Source organism: Amblyomma mixtum, chromosome 10 (assembly GCF_055824585.1).
Source record: "Amblyomma mixtum isolate Tamu chromosome 10, ASM5582458v1, whole genome shotgun sequence".
Taxonomy (NCBI): domain Eukaryota; kingdom Metazoa; phylum Arthropoda; class Arachnida; order Ixodida; family Ixodidae; genus Amblyomma; species Amblyomma mixtum.
The window spans coordinates 36,495,968-36,515,373 of record NC_143021.1 but is presented as its reverse complement, the minus strand read 5'-3'; the positions used below and the strand labels follow the sequence as shown (position 1 = coordinate 36,515,373).

The window sequence follows — 19,406 nt, the reverse complement described above, 5'->3', positions numbered from 1 at the left end:
AAATCCATACCTCCAAAATCCAAAATTCTAAAACTCCAAAACTCCAAAACTACAAAATTTTGGAACAACAAAACCCCAAATCTCCAAAAATCCATACCTCCAAAACTCCAAAAATCCAAATTTCCGAAACTCCAAAACTCCAAAAGTGCAAAAATCCAAAACACCAAAGCTCTAAAACTCCAAAAGTCCAATAATCCGAAACTCCGAAAGCCCAAAACTCCAAAAATCCAAGACTCCAAAAATCCAAAACTCCAAAAATCCAAAACTCGAAAACTCCAAAACTGCAAAAATCCAAAACTCCAAAATTCCGAAACTCGGAAACTCCAAAACTCGGAAACTCCAAAACTCCAAACCTCCAAAATCTCCAAAACTAAACAACCCCGAATCTCCAAAACTCCGAAACTCCAAAAATCCATACCTCCAAAATCAAAAATTCTAGGACTCCAAAACTACAAAAATACAAAATTCTGGAACAAAACCCCGAATCTCCAAAAATCCATACCTCCAAAACTCCAAAAATCCAAAACTCCAAAACTCCAAAACTCAAATTCCGAAACTCCACAACCCTGAACCTCCAAAACTCCGAAACTCCAGAACTTCGAAATTCCGAAACTCCAAAACTCCAAAACTCCGAAACTGCAAAACTCCAAAACTCCGAAACTCCGAAACTCCGGAACTCCGAAACTCCGAAACTCCAACAATCAATACCTCCAAAACTCCAAAACTACAGAATTCGGAAACTCCAAAACCCCGAATTTCCAAAACTCCGAAACTGCAATAGTCCGAAACTCTAAAACTCCAAAAATCCGAAACTCTGAAAATTCAAAAATCCGAAACTCCAAAAATCTGGATCTCCACAACCCCGATTCTCCATACGGCGCAACTCCCAAACTAAAAAACTCCGGAACTCCAAAACTCCGAAACTCGGAAACTCCAAAACTCCAAAACTACAAAATTCTGGAACTCCAAAATTCTGTATCTCCAAAAATCCATACCTCCAAAACTCCTAAACTCCAAAACTCCGGAACTCCAAAACTCAAAAATTCCGTAACTCCACAACCTGAACCTCCAAAACTCCGAAACTCCAAAACTCCAAAACTCCAAAACTCCAAAACTCCGAAACTCCAAAACTGCGAAAATCGAAAACTCCAAAACTCCGAAACTCCAAAAGTCCAAAACTCAATAACTCCAAAACTCCGAAACTCCAAAACTCCAAAAATCGAAAACTTGAAAACTCCAAAACTCCAAAAATCCGAAACTCCAAAACTCCAAAACTCCAAAACTCCGAAACTCCAAAACTCTGAAACTCCAAAACTCCGAAACTCACAAATTCCGAAACTCCGCAACCCCGAATCTCCAAAACTGCAACTCCAAAACTCCGAAACTCAAAAATCCAGAACTCCAAAACTCCAAAGCTCTAAAACTCCAAAAGTCCAATAATCCGAAACTCCAAAAATCGAAAACTTAAAAACTCCAAAACTCCAAAACTCCGAAACTACAAAACTCTGAAACTCCAAAACTCCGAAACTCACAAATTCCGAAACTCCGCAACCCGGAATCTCCAAAACTTAAACTCCAAACCTCCGAAACTCAAAAATCCAGAACTCCAAAACTCCAAAGCTCTAAAGCTCCAAAAGTCCAAAAATCGAAAACTCGAAAACTCCAAAACTGCAAAAATCCAAAACTCCAAAATTCCGAAACTCGGAAACTCCAAAACTCCAAACCTCCAAAATCTCCAAAACTAAACAACCCCGAATCTCCAAAACTCCGAAACTCCAAAAATCCATACCTCCAAAATCAAAAATTCTAGAACTCCAAAACTACAAAAATACAAAATTCTGGAACAAAACCCCAAATCTCCAAAACTCCAAAAATCCAAAACTCCAAAAGTGCAAAATCCAAAACTCAAAAACTCCAAAACTCCAAAACTCTGAAACACCGAAATTACGAAAATCCGAAACTCCAAAACTCCGAAACTCCAAAACTACAATATTCCGAAACTCCAAAACTATGAAACTCCAAAATACTTAAACTCACAACACTGAATCTCCAAAACTCCGAAACTCCAAAGCTCTAAAACTTAAAATTCGAAACTCCAAAACTACAAAATTCCGAAACTCCAAAACTCCGAAACTCCGAAAATCTGGAACTCCAAAACTCCAAAGCTCTAAAACTCCAAAAGTCCAATAATCCGAAACTCCGAAAGTCCAAAACTCCAAAAATCCAAAACTCCAAAAATCCAAAACTCCTAAAATCCAAAACTCGAAAACTTCAAAACTGCAAAAATCCAAAACTCCAAAATTCCGAAACTCGGAAACTCGAAAACTCCGAAACTCCGAAAATCCGGAACTCCAAAACTCCAAAACTGCAAAAGTCCAAAAATCCAAAACTTAAAATTCGAAACTCCAAAACTCGAAAACTCCGAAACTCCGAAAATCCGGAACTCCAAAACTCCAAAACTCCAAAAATCCAAAACTCCAAAATTCCGAAACTCGGAAACCACAAAACTCGGAAACTCCAAAACTCTGAACCTCCAAAACTCCACAACCCCTCAAAACTCAAAATCTCCAAAAATCCAAAACACCAAAACTCCAATGCTTTAAAAATCCAAAACTCCAAAAATCCAAAACTCCAAAAATCGAAAACTTAAAAACTCCAAAACTCCACAAATCCGAAACTCCAAAACTCCAAAACTCCGAAACTCCAAAACTCTGAAACTCCAAAACTCCGAAACTCACAATTTCCGAAACTCCGCAACTCCGAATCTCCAAAACTCTGAAACTCCAAAACTCCGAAACTCCAAAAATCCAGAACTCCACAACCCCGAATCTCCAAAACTGCGAAACTCCAAAAATCCATACCTCCAAAATCCAAAATTCTAAAACTCCAAAACTACAAAACTACAAAATTCTGGAACAACAAAACCCCGAATCTCCAAAAATCCGAAACTCCAAAACTCATAAATTCCGAAACTCCAAAACACAAAAATTCCGAAACGCCACAACCCTGAACCTCTAAAACTCCGAAACTCCAAAACTCCGAAACTCCGGAAATCCGAAACTCCAAAACTCCAAAACTCCAAAACTCCGAAACTCGAAAACTCGAAAACTCCAAAACTCCGAAACTCCGAAAGTCCAAAACTCAAAAACTCCGAAACTCCGAAACTCCGAAACTCCAATAATCCGCAACTCCGAAAATCCAAAGCTCCAAAAATCCAAAACACAAAAACTCCAATGCTCCAAATATCCAAAACTCCAAAAATCGAAAACTTAAAAACTCCAAAACTCGAAAAATCCGAAGCTCCAAAACATGAAAACTCCGAAACCCCGAATCTCCAAAACTCCAAAAATCCATACCTCCAAAATCCAAAATTCTAAAACTCCAAAACTCCAAAACTACAAAATTCTGGAACAAAACCCCAAATCTCCAAAACTCCAAAAATCCAAAACTCCTAAACTCTGAAACACCGAAATTACGAAAATCCGAAACTCCAAAACTCCGAAACTCCAAAACTACAAAATTCCGAAACTCCAAAACTATGAAACTCCAAAATACTTAAACTCACAACACTGAATCTCCAAAACTCCGAAACTCCAAAGCTCTAAAACTTAAAATTGGAAACTCCAAAACTCCAAAATTCCGAAACTCCAAAACTCCGAAACTCCGAAAATCTGGAACTCCAAAACTCCAAAGCTCTAAAACTCCAAAAGTCCAATAATCCGAAACTCCGAAAGTCCAAAACTCCAAAAATCCAAAACTCCAAAATTCCAAAACTCCAAAAATCCAAAACTCGAAAACTCCAAAACTGCAAAAATCCAAAACTCCAAAATTCCGAGACTCGGAAACTCCAAAACTCTGAACCTCCAAAACCTCCAAAGCTCCACAACCCCAAATCTCCAAAACTCTGAAACTCAAAAAATCCATACCTCCAAAATCCAAAATTCTAAAACTCCAAAACTCCAAAACTACAACATATTGGAACAACAAAACCCCAAATCTCCAAAAATCCATACCTCCAAAACTCCAAACATCCAAAACTCCGAAACTCCAAAACTCCAAAAGTGCAAAAATCCAAAACTCCAAAACTCCAAAACTCCAAAACTCCAAAACTCCTAAACTCCGAAGCTCCGAAACTCCGAAACACCAAAACTCCAAAACTCTGAAACTCCAAAACTCCAAAACTACAAAATTACGAAACTCCAAAACTGCAAAAATCCAAAACTCCAAAATTCCGGAACTCGGAAACTCCGAAACTCCGAAAATCCAGAACTCCAAAACTCCAAAACTCCAAAGCTCTAAAACTCCAGACGTCCAATAATCCAAAACTCCGAAAGTCCAAAACTCCAAACATCCAAAACTCCAAAAATCCAAAACTTAAAATTCGAAACTCCAAAACTCCAAAACTCCGAAGCTGCAAAACTCCAAAACTCCGAAACTCCAAAGCTCTAAAACTCCAAAACTCCAAAACTCCAAAAATCCAAAACTCCAAAATTCCGAAACTCGGAAACTCCAAAACTCGGAAACTCCAAAACTCCGAACCTCCAAAACTCCAAAACTCCGCAACCCCTCAAAACTCAAAACCTCCAAAAATCCAAAACACCAAAACTCCAATGCTTTAAAAATCCAAAACTCCAAAAATCCAAAACTCCAAAAATTGAAAACTCCACAAATCCGAAACACCAAAACTCCGAAACTCCAAAACTCTGAAACTCCAAAACTCCGAAACTCACAAACTCCGAAACTCTGCAACCCCGAATCTCCAAAACTCTGAAACTCCAAAACTCCGAAACTCCAAAAATCCAGAACTCCAAAATTCCAAAGCTGTAAAACTCCAAATGTCCCATAATCCGAAACTCCGAAAGTCCAAAACTCAAACAATCCAAAACTCCAAAAATCCAAAACTTAAAATTCGAAACTCCAAAACTCCAAAATTCCGAAACTCCAAAACTCCGAAACTCCGAAAATCTGGAACTCCAAAACTCCAAAGCTATAAAACTCCAAAACTGCAAAAATCCAAAACTCCAAAATTCCGAAACTCGGAAACTCCAAAACTCCGAACCTCCAAAATCTCCGAAGCTCCACAACTCCGAATCTCCAAAACTCCGAAACTCCAAAACTCCGAAACTCCGAAAATCCAGAACTCCAAAACTCCAAAACTCCAAAGCTCTAAAACTCCAGACGTCTAATAATCCGAAACTCCGAAAGTCCAAAACTCCAAACATCCAAAACTCCAAAAATCCAAAACTTAAAATTCGAAACTCCAAAACTCCAAAACTCCGAAACTGCAAAACTCCAAAACTCCGAAACTCCAAAATTCCGAAACTCCAAAACTCCGAAACTCCAAAGCTCTAAAACTCCAAAACTCCAAAACTCCAAAAATCCAAAACTCCAAAATTCCGAAACTCGGAAACTCCAAAACTCGGAAACTCCAAAACTCCGAACCTCCAAAACTCCAAAACTCCACAACCCCTCAAAACTCAAAACCTCCAAAAATCCAAAACACCAAAACTCCAATGCTTTAAAAATCCAAAACTCCAAAAATCCAAAACTCCAAAAATTGAAAACTCCACAAATCCGAAACTCCAAAACTCCAAAACTCCGAAACTCTGAAACTCCAAAACTCCGAAACTCACAAACTCCGAAACTCCGCAACCCCGAATCTCCAAAACTCTGAAACTCCAAAACTCCGAAACTCCAAAAATCCAGAACTCCAAAATTCCAAAGCTGTAAAACTCCAAATGTCCAATAATCCGAATTTCGAAAGTCCAAAACTCAAACAATCCAAAACTCCAAAAATCCAAAACTCCAAAAATCCAAAACTCCAAAATTCCGAAACTCGGAAACTCCAAAACTCCGAACCTCCAAAACTCCAAAACTCCACAACCCCTCCAAACTCAAAACCTCCAAAAATCCAAAACACCAAAACTCCAATGCTTTAAAAATCCAAAACTCCAAAAATCCAAAACTCCAAAAATCGAAAACTTAAAAACTCCAAAACTCCAAAACTCCGAAACTACAAAACTCTGAAACTCCAAAACTCCGAAACTCACAAATTCCGAAACTCCGCAACCCGGAATCTCCAAAACTGAAACTCCAAAACTCCGAAACTCAAAAATCCAGAACTCCAAAACTCCAAAGCTCTAAAGCTCCAAAAGTCCAAAAATCGAAAACTCGAAAACTCCAAAACTCCAAAAATCCAAAACTCCAAAATTCCGAAAGTCAGAAACTCCAAAACTCCGAACCTCCAAAATCTCCAAAGCTCCACAACTCCGAATCTTCAAAACTCCGAAACTCCAAAAATCCATACCTCCAAAATCCAAAAATCCAAAACTACAAAATTTTGGAACAACAAAACGCCAAAACTCCAAAAATCCATACCTCCAAAACTCCAAAAATCCAAAACTCCAAAGCTCCAAAACTCCGAAACTCCGAAAATCCAAAACACCAAAACTCCAAAACTCTGAAACTCCAAAACTCCAAAACTCCAAAACTACAAAATTACGAAACTCCAAAACTGCAAAAATCCAAAACTCCAAAATTCCGAAACTCGGAAACTCCAAAACTCCGAAACTCCGAAACTCCGAAAATCCAGAACTCCAAAACTCCAAAGCTCTAAAACTCCAGACGTCCAATAATCCGAAACTCCGAAACTCCAAAACTCCGAAACTCCGAAAATCCGGAACTCCAAAACTCCAAAACACCAAAAATCCAAAACTCCAAAATTCCGAAACTCGGAAACCACAAAACTCGGAAACTCCAAAACTCCGAACCTCCAAAACTCCACAACCCCTCAAAACTCAAAACGTCCAAAAATCCAAAACACCAAAACTCCAATGCTTTAAAAATCCAAAACTCCAAAAATCCAAAACTCCAAAAATCGAAAACTTAAAAACTCCAAAACTCCACAAATCCGAAACTCCAAAACTCCAAAACTCCGAAACTCCAAAACTCTGAAACTCCAAAACTCCGAAACTCACAAATTCCGAAACTCCGCAACTCCGAATCTCCAAAACTCTGAAACTCCAAAACTCCGAAACTCCAAAAATCCAGAACTCCACAACCCCGAATCTCCAAAACTGCGAAACTCCAAAAATCCATACCTCCAAAATCCAAAATTCTAAAACTCCAAAACTACAAAACTACAAAATTCTGGAACAACAAAACCCCGAATCTCCAAAAATCCAAAAATCTGAAACTCCAAAACTCATAAATTCCGAAACTCCAAAACACAAAAATTCCGAAACTCCACAACCCTGAACCTCTAAAACTCCGAAACTCCAAAACTCCGAAACTCCGGAAATCCGAAACTCCAAAACTCCAAAACTCCAAAACTCCGAAACTCGAAAACTCAAAAACTCCGAAACTCCGAAACTCCGAAACTCCAATAATCCGCAACTCCGAAAATCCAAAGCTCCAAAAATCCAAAACACAAAAACTCCAATGCTCCAAATATCCAAAACTCCAAAAATCGAAAACTTAAAAACTCAAAAACTCGAAAAATCCGAAGCTCCAAAACATGAAAACTCCGAAACCCCGAATCTCCAAAACTCCAAAAATCCATACCTCCAAAATCCAAAATTCTAAGACTCCAAAACTCCAAAACTACAAAATTCTGGAACAAAACCCCTAATCTCCAAAACTCCAAAAATCCAAAACTCCAAAAGTGCAAAATCCAAAACTCAAAAACTCCAAAACTCCAAAACTCTGAAACACCGAAATTACGAAAATCCGAAACTCCAAAACTCCGAAACTCCAAAACTACAATATTCCGAAACTCCAAAACTATGAAACTCCAAAATACTTAAACTCACAACACTGAATCTCCAAAACTCCGGAACTCCAAAGCTCTAAAACTTAAAATTCGAAACTCCAAAACTACAAAATTCCGAAACTCCAAAACTCCGAAACTCCGAAAATCTGGAACTCCAAAACTCCAAAGCTCTAAAACTCCAAAAGTCCAATAATCCGAAACTCCGAAAGTCCAAAACTCCAAAAATCCAAAATTCCAAAAATCCAAAACTCCTAAAATCCAAAACTCGAAAACTTCAAAACTGCAAAAATCCAAAACTCCAAAATTCCGAAACTCGGAAACTCCAAAACTCGGAAACTCCAAAACTCCGAACCTCCAAAATCTCCAAAACTCCACAACACCGAATCTCCAAAACTCCGAAAACTCCAAAATTCCATAACTCCAAAATCCAAACTTCTAAAACTCCAAAACTACAAAACTACCAAATTCTGGAACAACAAAACCCCGAATCTCCAAAAATCCATACCTCCAAAACTCCAAAAATCCAAAACTCCGAAACTCCAAAACTCCAAAAGTGCAAAAATCCAAAACTCCAAAACTCCAAAAATCCAAAACTCCAAAACTCCTAAACTCCGAAGCTCCGAAACTCCGAAACACCAAAACTCCAAAACTCTGAAACTCCAAAACTCCAAAACTACAAAATTACGAAACTCCAAAACTGCAAAAATCCAAAACTCCAATATTCCGAAACTCAGAAACTCCAAAACTCCGAAACTCCGAAAATCCAGAACTCCAAAACTCCAAAACTCCAAAGCTCTAAAACTCCAGACGTCCAATAACCCGAAACTCCGAAAGTCCAAAACTCCAAATATCCAAAACTCCAAAAATCCAAAACTTCGAAACTCCAAAACTCCAAAAGTGCAAAAATACAAAACTCCAAAACTCAAAAACTCCGAAACTCCAAAAATCCAAAACTCCAAAGCTCCAAAACTCCGAAACTCCGAAAATCCAAAACACCAAAACTCCAAAACTCTGAAACTCCAAAACTCCAAAACTACAAAATTACGAAACTCCAAAACTGCAAAAATCCAAAACTCCAAAATTCCGAAACTCGGAAACTCCAAAACTCCGAAACTCCGAAAATCCAGAACTCCAAAACTCCAAAGCTCTAAAACTCCAGACGTCCAATAATCCGAAACTCCGAAAGTCCAAAACTCCAAACATCCAAAACTCCAAAAATCCAAAACTTAAAATTCGAAACTCCAAAACTCCAAAACTCCGAAACTGCAAAACTCCAAAACTCCGAAACTCCAAAATTCCGAAACTCCAAAACTCCGAAACTCCGAAAATCCGGAACTCCAAAACTCCAAAACTCCAAAAATCCAAAACTCCAAAATTCCGAAACTCGGAAACCACAAAACTCAGAAACTCCAAAACTCCGAACCTCCAAAACTCCACAACCCCTCAAAACTCAAAACCTCCAAAAATCCAAAACACCAAAACTCCAATGCTTTAAAAATCCAAAACTCCAAAAATCCAAAACTCCAAAAATCGAAAACTTAAAAACTCCAAAACTCCACAAATCCGAAACTCCAAAACTCCAAAACTCTGAAACTCCAAAACTCCGAAACTCACAAATTCCGAAACTCCGCAACTCTGAATCTCCAAAACTCTGAAACTCCAAAACTCCGAAACTCCAAAAATCCAGAACTCCACAACCCCGAATCTCCAAAACTGCGAAACTCCAAAAATCCATACCTCCAAAATCCAAAATTCTAAAACTCCAAAACTACAAAACTACAAAATTCTGGAGCAACAAAACCCCGAATCTCCAAAAATCCAAAAATCCGAAACTCCAAAACTCATAAATTCCGAAACTCCAAAACACGAAAATTCCGAAACTCGACAACCCTGAACCTCTAAAACTCCGAAACTCCAAAACTCCGAAACTCCGGAAATCCGAAACTCCAAAACTCCAAAACTCCAAAACTCCGAAACTCGAAAACTCGAAAACTCCAAAACTCCGAAACTCCGAAAGTCCAAAACTCAAAAACTCCGAAACTCCGAAACTCCGAAACTCCAAAACTACAAAATTCTGGAACAAAACCCCAAATCTCCAAAACTCCAAAAATCCAAAATTCCAAAAGTGCAAAATCCAAAACTCAAAAACTCCAAAACTCCAAAACTCTGAAACACCGAAATTACGAAAATCCGAAACTCCAAAACTCCGAAACTCCAAAACTACAAAATTCCGAAACTCCAAAACTATGAAACTCCAAAATACTTAAACTCACAACACTGAATCTCCAAAACTCCGAAACTCCAAAGCTCTAAAACTTAAAATTGGAAACTCCAAAACTCCGAAACTCCGAAAATCTGGAACTCCAAAACTCCAAAGCTCTAAAACTCCAAAAGTCCAATAATCCCAAACTCCGAAAGTCCAAAACTCCAAAAATCCAAAACTCCAAAATTCCAAAACTCCAAAAATCCAAAACTCGAAAACTCCAAAACTGCAAAAATCCAAAACTCCAAAATTCCGAAACTCGGAAACTCCAAAACTCTGAACCTCCAAAATCTCCAAAGCTCCGCAACCCCAAATCTCCAAAACTCTGAAACTCAAAAAATCCATACCTCCAAAATCCAAAATTCTAAAACTCCAAAACTCCAAAACTACAACATATTGGAACAACAAAACCCCAAATCTCCAAAAATCCATACCTCCAAAACTCCAAAAATCCAAAACTCCGAAACTCCAAAACTCCAAAAGTGCAAAAATCCAAAACTCCAAAGCTCTAAAACTCCAAAAGTCCAATAATCCGAAACTCCGAAAGTCCAAAACTCCAAAAATCCAAGACTCCAAAAGTCCAAAACTCCAAAAATCCAAAACTCGAAAACTCCAAAACTGCAAAAATCCAAAACTCCAAAATTCCGAAACTCGGAAACTCCAAAACTCGGAAACTCCAAAACTCCGAACCTCCAAAATCTTCAAAACTCCACAACACCGAATCTCCAAAACTCCGAAAACTCCAAAATTCCATACCTCCAAAATCCGAACTTCTAAAACTACAAAACTACAAAATTCTGGAACAACAAAACCCCGAATCTCCAAAAATCCATACCTCCAAAACTCAAAAATCCAAAACTCCGAAACTCCAAAACTCCAAAAGTGCAAAAATCCAAAACTCCAAAACTCCAAAACTCCAAAAATCCAAAACTCCAAAACTCCAAAACTCCTAAACTCCGAAGCTCCGAAACTCTAGAACTCCAGACGTCCAATAATCCGAAATTCCGAAAGTCCAAAACTCCAAACATCCAAAACTCCAAAAATCCAAAACTTAAAATTCGAAACTCCAAAACTCCAAAACTCCGAAACTGCAAAACTCCAAAACTCCGAAACTCCAAAGCTCTAAAACTCCAAAACTACAAAAATCCAAAACTCCAAAATTCCGAAACTCGGAAACTCCAAAACTCGGAAACTCCAAAACTCCGAACCTCCAAAACTCCAAAACTCCACAACCCCTCAAAACTCAAAACCTCCAAAAATCCAAAACACCAAAACTCCAATGCTTTAAAAATCCAAAACTCCAAAAATCCAAAACTCCAAAAATTGAAAACTCCACAAATCCGAAACTCCAAAACTCCGAAACTCCAAAACTCTGAAACTCCAAAACTCCGAAACTCACAAACTCCGAAACTCTGCAACCCCGAATCTCCAAAACTCTGAAACTCCAAATCTCCGAAACTCCAAAAATCCAGAACTCCAAAACTCCAAAGCTGTAAAACTACAAATGTCCAATAATCCGAAACTCCGAAAGTCCAAAACTCAAACAATCCAAAACTCCAAAAATCCAAAACTCCAAAAATCGAAAACTTAAAAACTCCAAAACTCCAAAACTCCGAAACTACAAAACTCTGAAACTCCAAAACTCCGAAACTCACAAATTCCGAAACTCCGCAACCCGGAATCTCCAAAACTGAAACTCCAAAACTCCAAAGCTCTAAAGCTCCAAAAGTCCAAAAATCGAAAACTCGAAAACTCCAAAACTCCAAAAATCCAAAACTCGAAAACTCCAAAACTGCAAAAATCCAAAACTCCAAAATTCCGGAACTCGGAAACTCCGAAACTCCGAAAATCCAGAACTCCAAAACTCCAAAACTCCAAAGCTCTAAAACTCCAGACGTCCAATAATCCAAAACTCCGAAAGTCCAAAACTCCAAACATCCAAAACTCCAAAAATCCAAAACTTAAAATTCGAAACTCCAAAACTCCAAAACTCCGAAGCTGCAAAACTCCAAAACTCCGAAACTCCAAAGCTCTAAAACTCCAAAACTCCAAAACTCCAAAAATCCAAAACTCCAAAATTCCGAAACTCGGAAACTCCAAAACTCGGAAACTCCAAAACTCCGAACCTCCAAAACTCCAAAACTCCGCAACCCCTCAAAACTCAAAACCTCCAAAAATCCAAAACACCAAAACTCCAATGCTTTAAAAATCCAAAACTCCAAAAATCCAAAACTCCAAAAATTGAAAACTCCACAAATCCGAAACACCAAAACTCCGAAACTCCAAAACTCTGAAACTCCAAAACTCCGAAACTCACAAACTCCGAAACTCTGCAACCCCGAATCTCCAAAACTCTGAAACTCCAAAACTCCGAAACTCCAAAAATCCAGAACTCCAAAATTCCAAAGCTGTAAAACTCCAAATGTCCAATAATCCGAAACTCCGAAAGTCCAAAACTCAAACAATCCAAAACTCCAAAAATCCAAAACTTAAAATTCGAAACTCCAAAACTCCAAAATTCCGAAACTCCAAAACTCCGAAACTCCGAAAATCTGGAACTCCAAAACTCCAAAGCTATAAAACTCCAAAACTGCAAAAATCCAAAACTCCAAAATTCCGAACCTCCAAAATCTCCGAAGCTCCACAACTCCGAATCTCCAAAACTCCGAAACTCCAAAACTCCGAAACTCCGAAAATCCAGAACTCCAAAACTCCAAAACTCCAAAGCTCTAAAACTCCAGACGTCTAATAATCCGAAACTCCGAAAGTCCAAAACTCCAAACATCCAAAACTCCAAAAATCCAAAACTTAAAATTCGAAACTCCAAAACTCCAAAACTCCGAAACTGCAAAACTCCAAAACTCCGAAACTCCAAAATTCCGAAACTCCAAAACTCCGAAACTCCAAAGCTCTAAAACTCCAAAACTCCAAAACTCCAAAAATCCAAAACTCCAAAATTCCGAAACTCGGAAACTCCAAAACTCGGAAACTCCAAAACTCCGAACCTCCAAAACTCCAAAACTCCACAACCCCTCAAAACTCAAAACCTCCAAAAATCCAAAACACCAAAACTCCAATGCTTTAAAAATCCAAAACTCCAAAAATCCAAAACTCCAAAAATTGAAAACTCCACAAATCCGAAACTCCAAAACTCCAAAACTCCGAAACTCTGAAACTCCAAAACTCCGAAACTCACAAACTCCGAAACTCCGCAACCCCGAATCTCCAAAACTCTGAAACTCCAAAACTCCGAAACTCCAAAAATCCAGAACTCCAAAATTCCAAAGCTGTAAAACTCCAAATGTCCAATAATCCGAATTTCGAAAGTCCAAAACTCAAACAATCCAAAACTCCAAAAATCCAAAACTCCAAAAATCCAAAACTCCAAAATTCCGAAACTCGGAAACTCCAAAACTCCGAACCTCCAAAACTCCAAAACTCCACAACCCCTCCAAACTCAAAACCTCCAAAAATCCAAAACACCAAAACTCCAATGCTTTAAAAATCCAAAACTCCAAAAATCCAAAACTCCAAAAATCGAAAACTTAAAAACTCCAAAACTCCAAAACTCCGAAACTACAAAACTCTGAAACTCCAAAACTCCGAAACTCACAAATTCCGAAACTCCGCAACCCGGAATCTCCAAAACTGAAACTCCAAAACTCCGAAACTCAAAAATCCAGAACTCCAAAACTCCAAAGCTCTAAAGCTCCAAAAGTCCAAAAATCGAAAACTCGAAAACTCCAAAACTCCAAAAATCCAAAACTCCAAAATTCCGAAAGTCAGAAACTCCAAAACTCCGAACCTCCAAAATCTCCAAAGCTCCACAACTCCGAATCTCCAAAACTCCGAAACTCCAAAAATCCATACCTCCAAAATCCAAAATTCTAAATCTACAAAAATCCAAAACTACAAAATTTTGGAACAACAAAACGCCAAAACTCCAAAAATCCATACCTCCAAAACTCCAAAAATCCAAAACTCCAAAGCTCCAAAACTCCGAAACTCCGAAAATCCAAAACACCAAAACTCCAAAACTCTGAAACTCCAAAACTCCAAAACTCCAAAACTCCAAAACTACAAAATTACGAAACTCCAAAACTGCAAAAATCCAAAACTCCAAAATTCCGAAACTCGGAAACTCCAAAACTCCGAAACTCCGAAACTCCGAAAATCCAGAACTCCAAAACTCCAAAGCTCTAAAACTCCAGACGTCCAATAATCCGAAACTCCGAAACTCCAAAACTCCGAAACTCCGAAAATCCGGAACTCCAAAACTCCAAAACACCAAAAATCCAAAACTCCAAAATTCCGAAACTCGGAAACCACAAAACTCGGAAACTCCAAAACTCCGAACCTCCAAAACTCCACAACCCCTCAAAGCTCAAAACGTCCAAAAATCCAAAACACCAAAACTCCAATGCTTTAAAAATCCAAAACTCCAAAAATCCAAAACTCCAAAAATCGAAAACTTAAAAACTCCAAAACTCCACAAATCCGAAACTCCAAAACTCCAAAACTCCGAAACTCCAAAACTCTGAAACTCCAAAACTCCGAAACTCACAAATTCCGAAACTCCGCAACTCCGAATCTCCAAAACTCTGAAACTCCAAAACTCCGAAACTCCAAAAATCCAGAACTCCACAACCCCGAATCTCCAAAACTGCGAAACTCCAAAAATCCATACCTCCAAAATCCAAAATTCTAAAACTCCAAAACTACAAAACTACAAAATTCTGGAACAACAAAACCCCGAATCTCCAAAAATCCAAAAATCTGAATCTCCAAAACTCATAAATTCCGAAACTCCAAAACACAAAAATTCCGAAACTCCACAACCCTGAACCTCTAAAACTCCGAAACTCCAAAACTCCGAAACTCCGGAAATCCGAAACTCCAAAACTCCAAAACTCCAAAACTCCGAAACTCGAAAACTCAAAAACTCCGAAACTCCGAAACTCCGAAACTCCAATAATCCGCAACTCCGAAAATCCAAAGCTCCAAAAATCCAAAACACAAAAACTCCAATGCTCCAAATATCCAAAACTCCAAAAATCGAAAACTTAAAAACTCAAAAACTCGAAAAATCCGAAGCTCCAAAACATGAAAACTCCGAAACCCCGAATCTCCAAAACTCCAAAAATCCATACCTCCAAAATCCAAAATTCTAAAACTCCAAAACTCCAAAACTACAAAATTCTGGAACAAAACCCCTAATCTCCAAAACTCCAAAAATCCAAAACTCCAAAAGTGCAAAATCCAAAACTCAAAAACTCCAAAACTCCAAAACTCTGAAACACCGAAATTACGAAAATCCGAAACTCCAAAACTCCGAAACTCCAAAACTACAATATTCCGAAACTCCAAAACTATGAAACTCCAAAATACTTAAACTCACAACACTGAATCTCCAAAACTCCGGAACTCCAAAGCTCTAAAACTTAAAATTCGAAACTCCAAAACTACAAAATTCCGAAACTCCAAAACTCCGAAACTCCGAAAATCTGGAACTCCAAAACTCCAAAGCTCTAAAACTCCAAAAGTCCAATAATCCGAAACTCCGAAAGTCCAAAACTCCAAAAATCCAAAATTCCAAAAATCCAAAACTCGTAAAATCCAAAACTCGAAAACTTCAAAACTGCAAAAATCCAAAACTCCAAAATTCCGAAACTCGGAAACTCCAAAACTCGGAAACTCCAAAACTCCGAACCTCCAAAATCTCCAAAACTCCACAACACCGAATCTCCAAAACTCCGAAAACTCCAAAATTCCATAACTCCAAAATCCAAACTTCTAAAACTCCAAAACTACAAAACTACCAAATTCTGGAACAACAAAACCCCGAATCTCCAAAAATCCATACCTCCAAAACTCCAAAAATCCAAAACTCCGAAACTCCAAAACTCCAAAAGTGCAAAAATCCAAAACTCCAAAACTCCAAAAATCCAAAACTCCAAAACTCCTAAACTCCGAAGCTCCGAAACTCCGAAACACCAAAACTCCAAAACTCTGAAACTCCAAAACTCCAAAACTACAAAATTACGAAACTCCAAAACTGCAAAAATCCAAAACTCCAATATTCCGAAACTCAGAAACTCCAAAACTCCGAAACTCCGAAAATCCAGAACTCCAAAACTCCAAAACTCCAAAGCTCTAAAACTCCAGACGTCCAATAACCCGAAACTCCGAAAGTCCAAAACTCCAAATATCCAAAACTCCAAAAATCCAAAACTTCGAAACTCCAAAACTCCAAAAGTGCAAAAATACAAAACTCCAAAACTCAAAAACTCCGAAACTCCAAAAATCCAAAACTCCAAAGCTCCAAAACTCCGAAACTCCGAAAATCCAAAACACCAAAACTCCAAAACTCTGAAACTCCAAAACTCCAAAACTACAAAATTACGAAACTCCAAAACTGCAAAAATCCAAAACTCCAAAATTCCGAAACTCGGAAACTCCAAAACTCCGAAACTCCGAAAAAGCAGAACTCCAAAACTCCAAAGCTCTAAAACTCCAGACGTCCAATAATCCGAAACTCCGAAAGTCCAAAACTCCAAACATCCAAAACTCCAAAAATCCAAAACTTAAAATTCGAAACTCCAAAACTCCAAAACTCCGAAACTGCAAAACTCCAAAACTCCGAAACTCCAAAATTCCGAAACTCCAAAACTCCGAAACTCCGAAAATCCGGAACTCCAAAACTCCAAAACTCCAAAAATCCAAAACTCCAAAATTCCGAAACTCGGAAACCACAAAACTCAGAAACTCCAAAACTCCGAACCTCCAAAACTCCACAACCCCTCAAAACTCAAAACCTCCAAAAATCCAAAACACCAAAACTCCAATGCTTTAAAAATCCAAAACTCCAAAAATCCAAAACTCCAAAAATCGAAAACTTAAAAACTCCAAAACTCCACAAATCCGAAACTCCAAAACTCCAAAACTCCAAAACTCTGAAACTCCAAAACTCCGAAACTCACAAATTCCGAAACTCCGCAACTCTGAATCTCCAAAACTCTGAAACTCCAAAACTCCGAAACTCCAAAAATCCAGAACTCCACAACCCCGAATCTCCAAAACTGCGAAACTCCAAAAATCCATACCTCCAAAATCCAAAATTCTAAAACTCCAAAACTACAAAACTACAAAATTCTGGAACAACAAAACCCCGAATCTCCAAAAATCCAAAAATCCGAAACTCCAAAACTCATAAATTCCGAAACTCCAAAACACAAAAATTCCGAAACTCCACAACCCTGAACCTCTAAAACTCCGAAACTCCAAAACTCCGAAACTCCGGAAATCCGAAACTCCAAAACTCCAAAACTCCAAAACTCCGAAACTCGAAAACTCCAAAACTCCAAAACTCCGAAACTCCGAAAGTCCAAAACTCAAAAACTCCGAAACTCCGAAACTCCGAAACTCCAAAACTACAAAATTCTGGAACAAAACCCCAAATCTCCAAAACTCCAAAAATCCAAAACTCCAAAAGTGCAAAATCCAAAACTCAAAAACTCCAAAACTCCAAAACTCTGAAACACCGAAATTACGAAAATCCGAAACTCCAAAACTCCGAAACTCCAAAACTACAAAATTCCGAAACTCCAAAACTATGAAACTCCAAAATACTTAAACTCACAACACTGAATCTCCAAAACTCCGAAACTCCAAAGCTCTAAAACTTAAAATTGGAAACTCCAAAACTCCGAAACTCCGAAAATCTGGAACTCCAAAACTCCAAAGCTCTAAAACTCCAAAAGTCCAATAATCCGAAACTCCGAAAGTCCAAAACTCCAAAAATCCAAAACTCCAAAATTCCAAAACTCCAAAAATCCAAAACTCGAAAACTCCAAAACTGCAAAAATCCAAAACTCCAAAATTCCGAAACTCGGAAACTCCAAAACTCTGAACCTACAAAATCTCCAAAGCTCCACAACCCCAAATCTCCAAAACTCTGAAACTCAAAAAATCCATACCTCCAAAATCCAAAATTCTAAAACTCCAAAACTCCAAAACTACAACATATTGGAACAACAAAACCCCAAATCTCCAAAAATCCATACCTCCAAAACTCCAAAAATCCAAAACTCCGAAACTCCAAAACTCCAAAAGTGCAAAAATCCAAAACTCCAAAGCTCTAAAACTCCAAAAGTCCAATAATCCGAAACTCCGAAAGTCCAAAACTCCAAAAATCCAAGACTCCAAAAGTCCAAAACTCCAAAAATCCAAAACTCGAAAACTCCAAAACTGCAAAAATCCAAAACTCCAAAATTCCGAAACTCGGAAACTCCAAAACTCGGAAACTCCAAAACTCCGAACCTCCAAAATCTTCAAAACTCCACAACACCGAATCTCCAAAACTCCGAAAACTCCAAAATTCCATACCTCCAAAATCCGAACTTCTAAAACTACAAAACTACAAAATTCTGGAACAACAAAACCCCGAATCTCCAAAAATCCATACCTCCAAAACTCAAAAATCCAAAACTCCGAAACTCCAAAACTCCAAAAGTGCAAAAATCCAAAACTCCAAAACTCCAAAACTCCAAAAATCCAAAACTCCAAAACTCCAAAACTCCTAAACTCCGAAGCTCCGAAACTCTAGAACTCCAGACGTCCAATAATCCGAAATTCCGAAAGTCCAAAACTCCAAACATCCAAAACTCCAAAAATCCAAAACTTAAAATTCGAAACTCCAAAACTCCAAAACTCCGAAACTGCAAAACTCCAAAACTCCGAAACTCCAAAGCTCTAAAACTCCAAAACTCCAAAAATCCAAAACTCCAAAATTCCGAAACTCGGAAACTCCAAAACTCGGAAACTCCAAAACTCCGAACCTCCAAAACTCTGAAACTCCAAAACTCCGAAACTCACAAACTCCGAAACTCTGCAACCCCGAATCTCCAAAACTCTGAAACTCCAAATCTCCGAAACTCCAAAAATCCAGAACTCCAAAACTCCAAAGCTGTAAAACTACAAATGTCCAATAATCCGAAACTCCGAAAGTCCAAAACTCAAACAATCCAAAACTCCAAAAATCCAAAACTCCAAAAATCGAAAACTTAAAAACTCCAAAACTCCAAAACTCCGAAACTACAAAACTCTGAAACTCCAAAACTCCGAAACTCACAAATTCCGAAACTCCGCAACCCGGAATCTCCAAAACTGAAACTCCAAAACTCCAAAGCTCTAAAGCTCCAAAAGTCCAAAAATCGAAAACTCGAAAACTCCAAAACTGCAAAAATCCAAAACTCCAAAATTCCGAAACTCGGAAACTCCGAAACTCCGAGCCTCCAAAATCTCCAAAGCTCCACAACTCCGAATCTCCAAAACTCCGAAACTCCAAAAATCCATACCTCCAAAATCCAAAAT

General features: G+C 38.2%; 1 protein-coding gene across 1 annotated transcript in view; it reads right to left on the bottom strand.

Annotated features, from left to right (window-relative positions):
• Nucleotides 1–14,411: 14,411 nt before the first annotated feature.
• LOC149325587 (uncharacterized) overlaps nucleotides 14,412–19,406 on the bottom strand; it is a 41,580-nt gene continuing 36,585 nt past the window's right edge. The window contains exon 8 of the mRNA XM_089564343.1: nucleotides 14,412–14,417. Within this exon, the coding sequence (XP_089420469.1) occupies nucleotides 14,412–14,417 (6 nt within the window). The remainder of the gene's footprint in view (nucleotides 14,418–19,406) is intronic.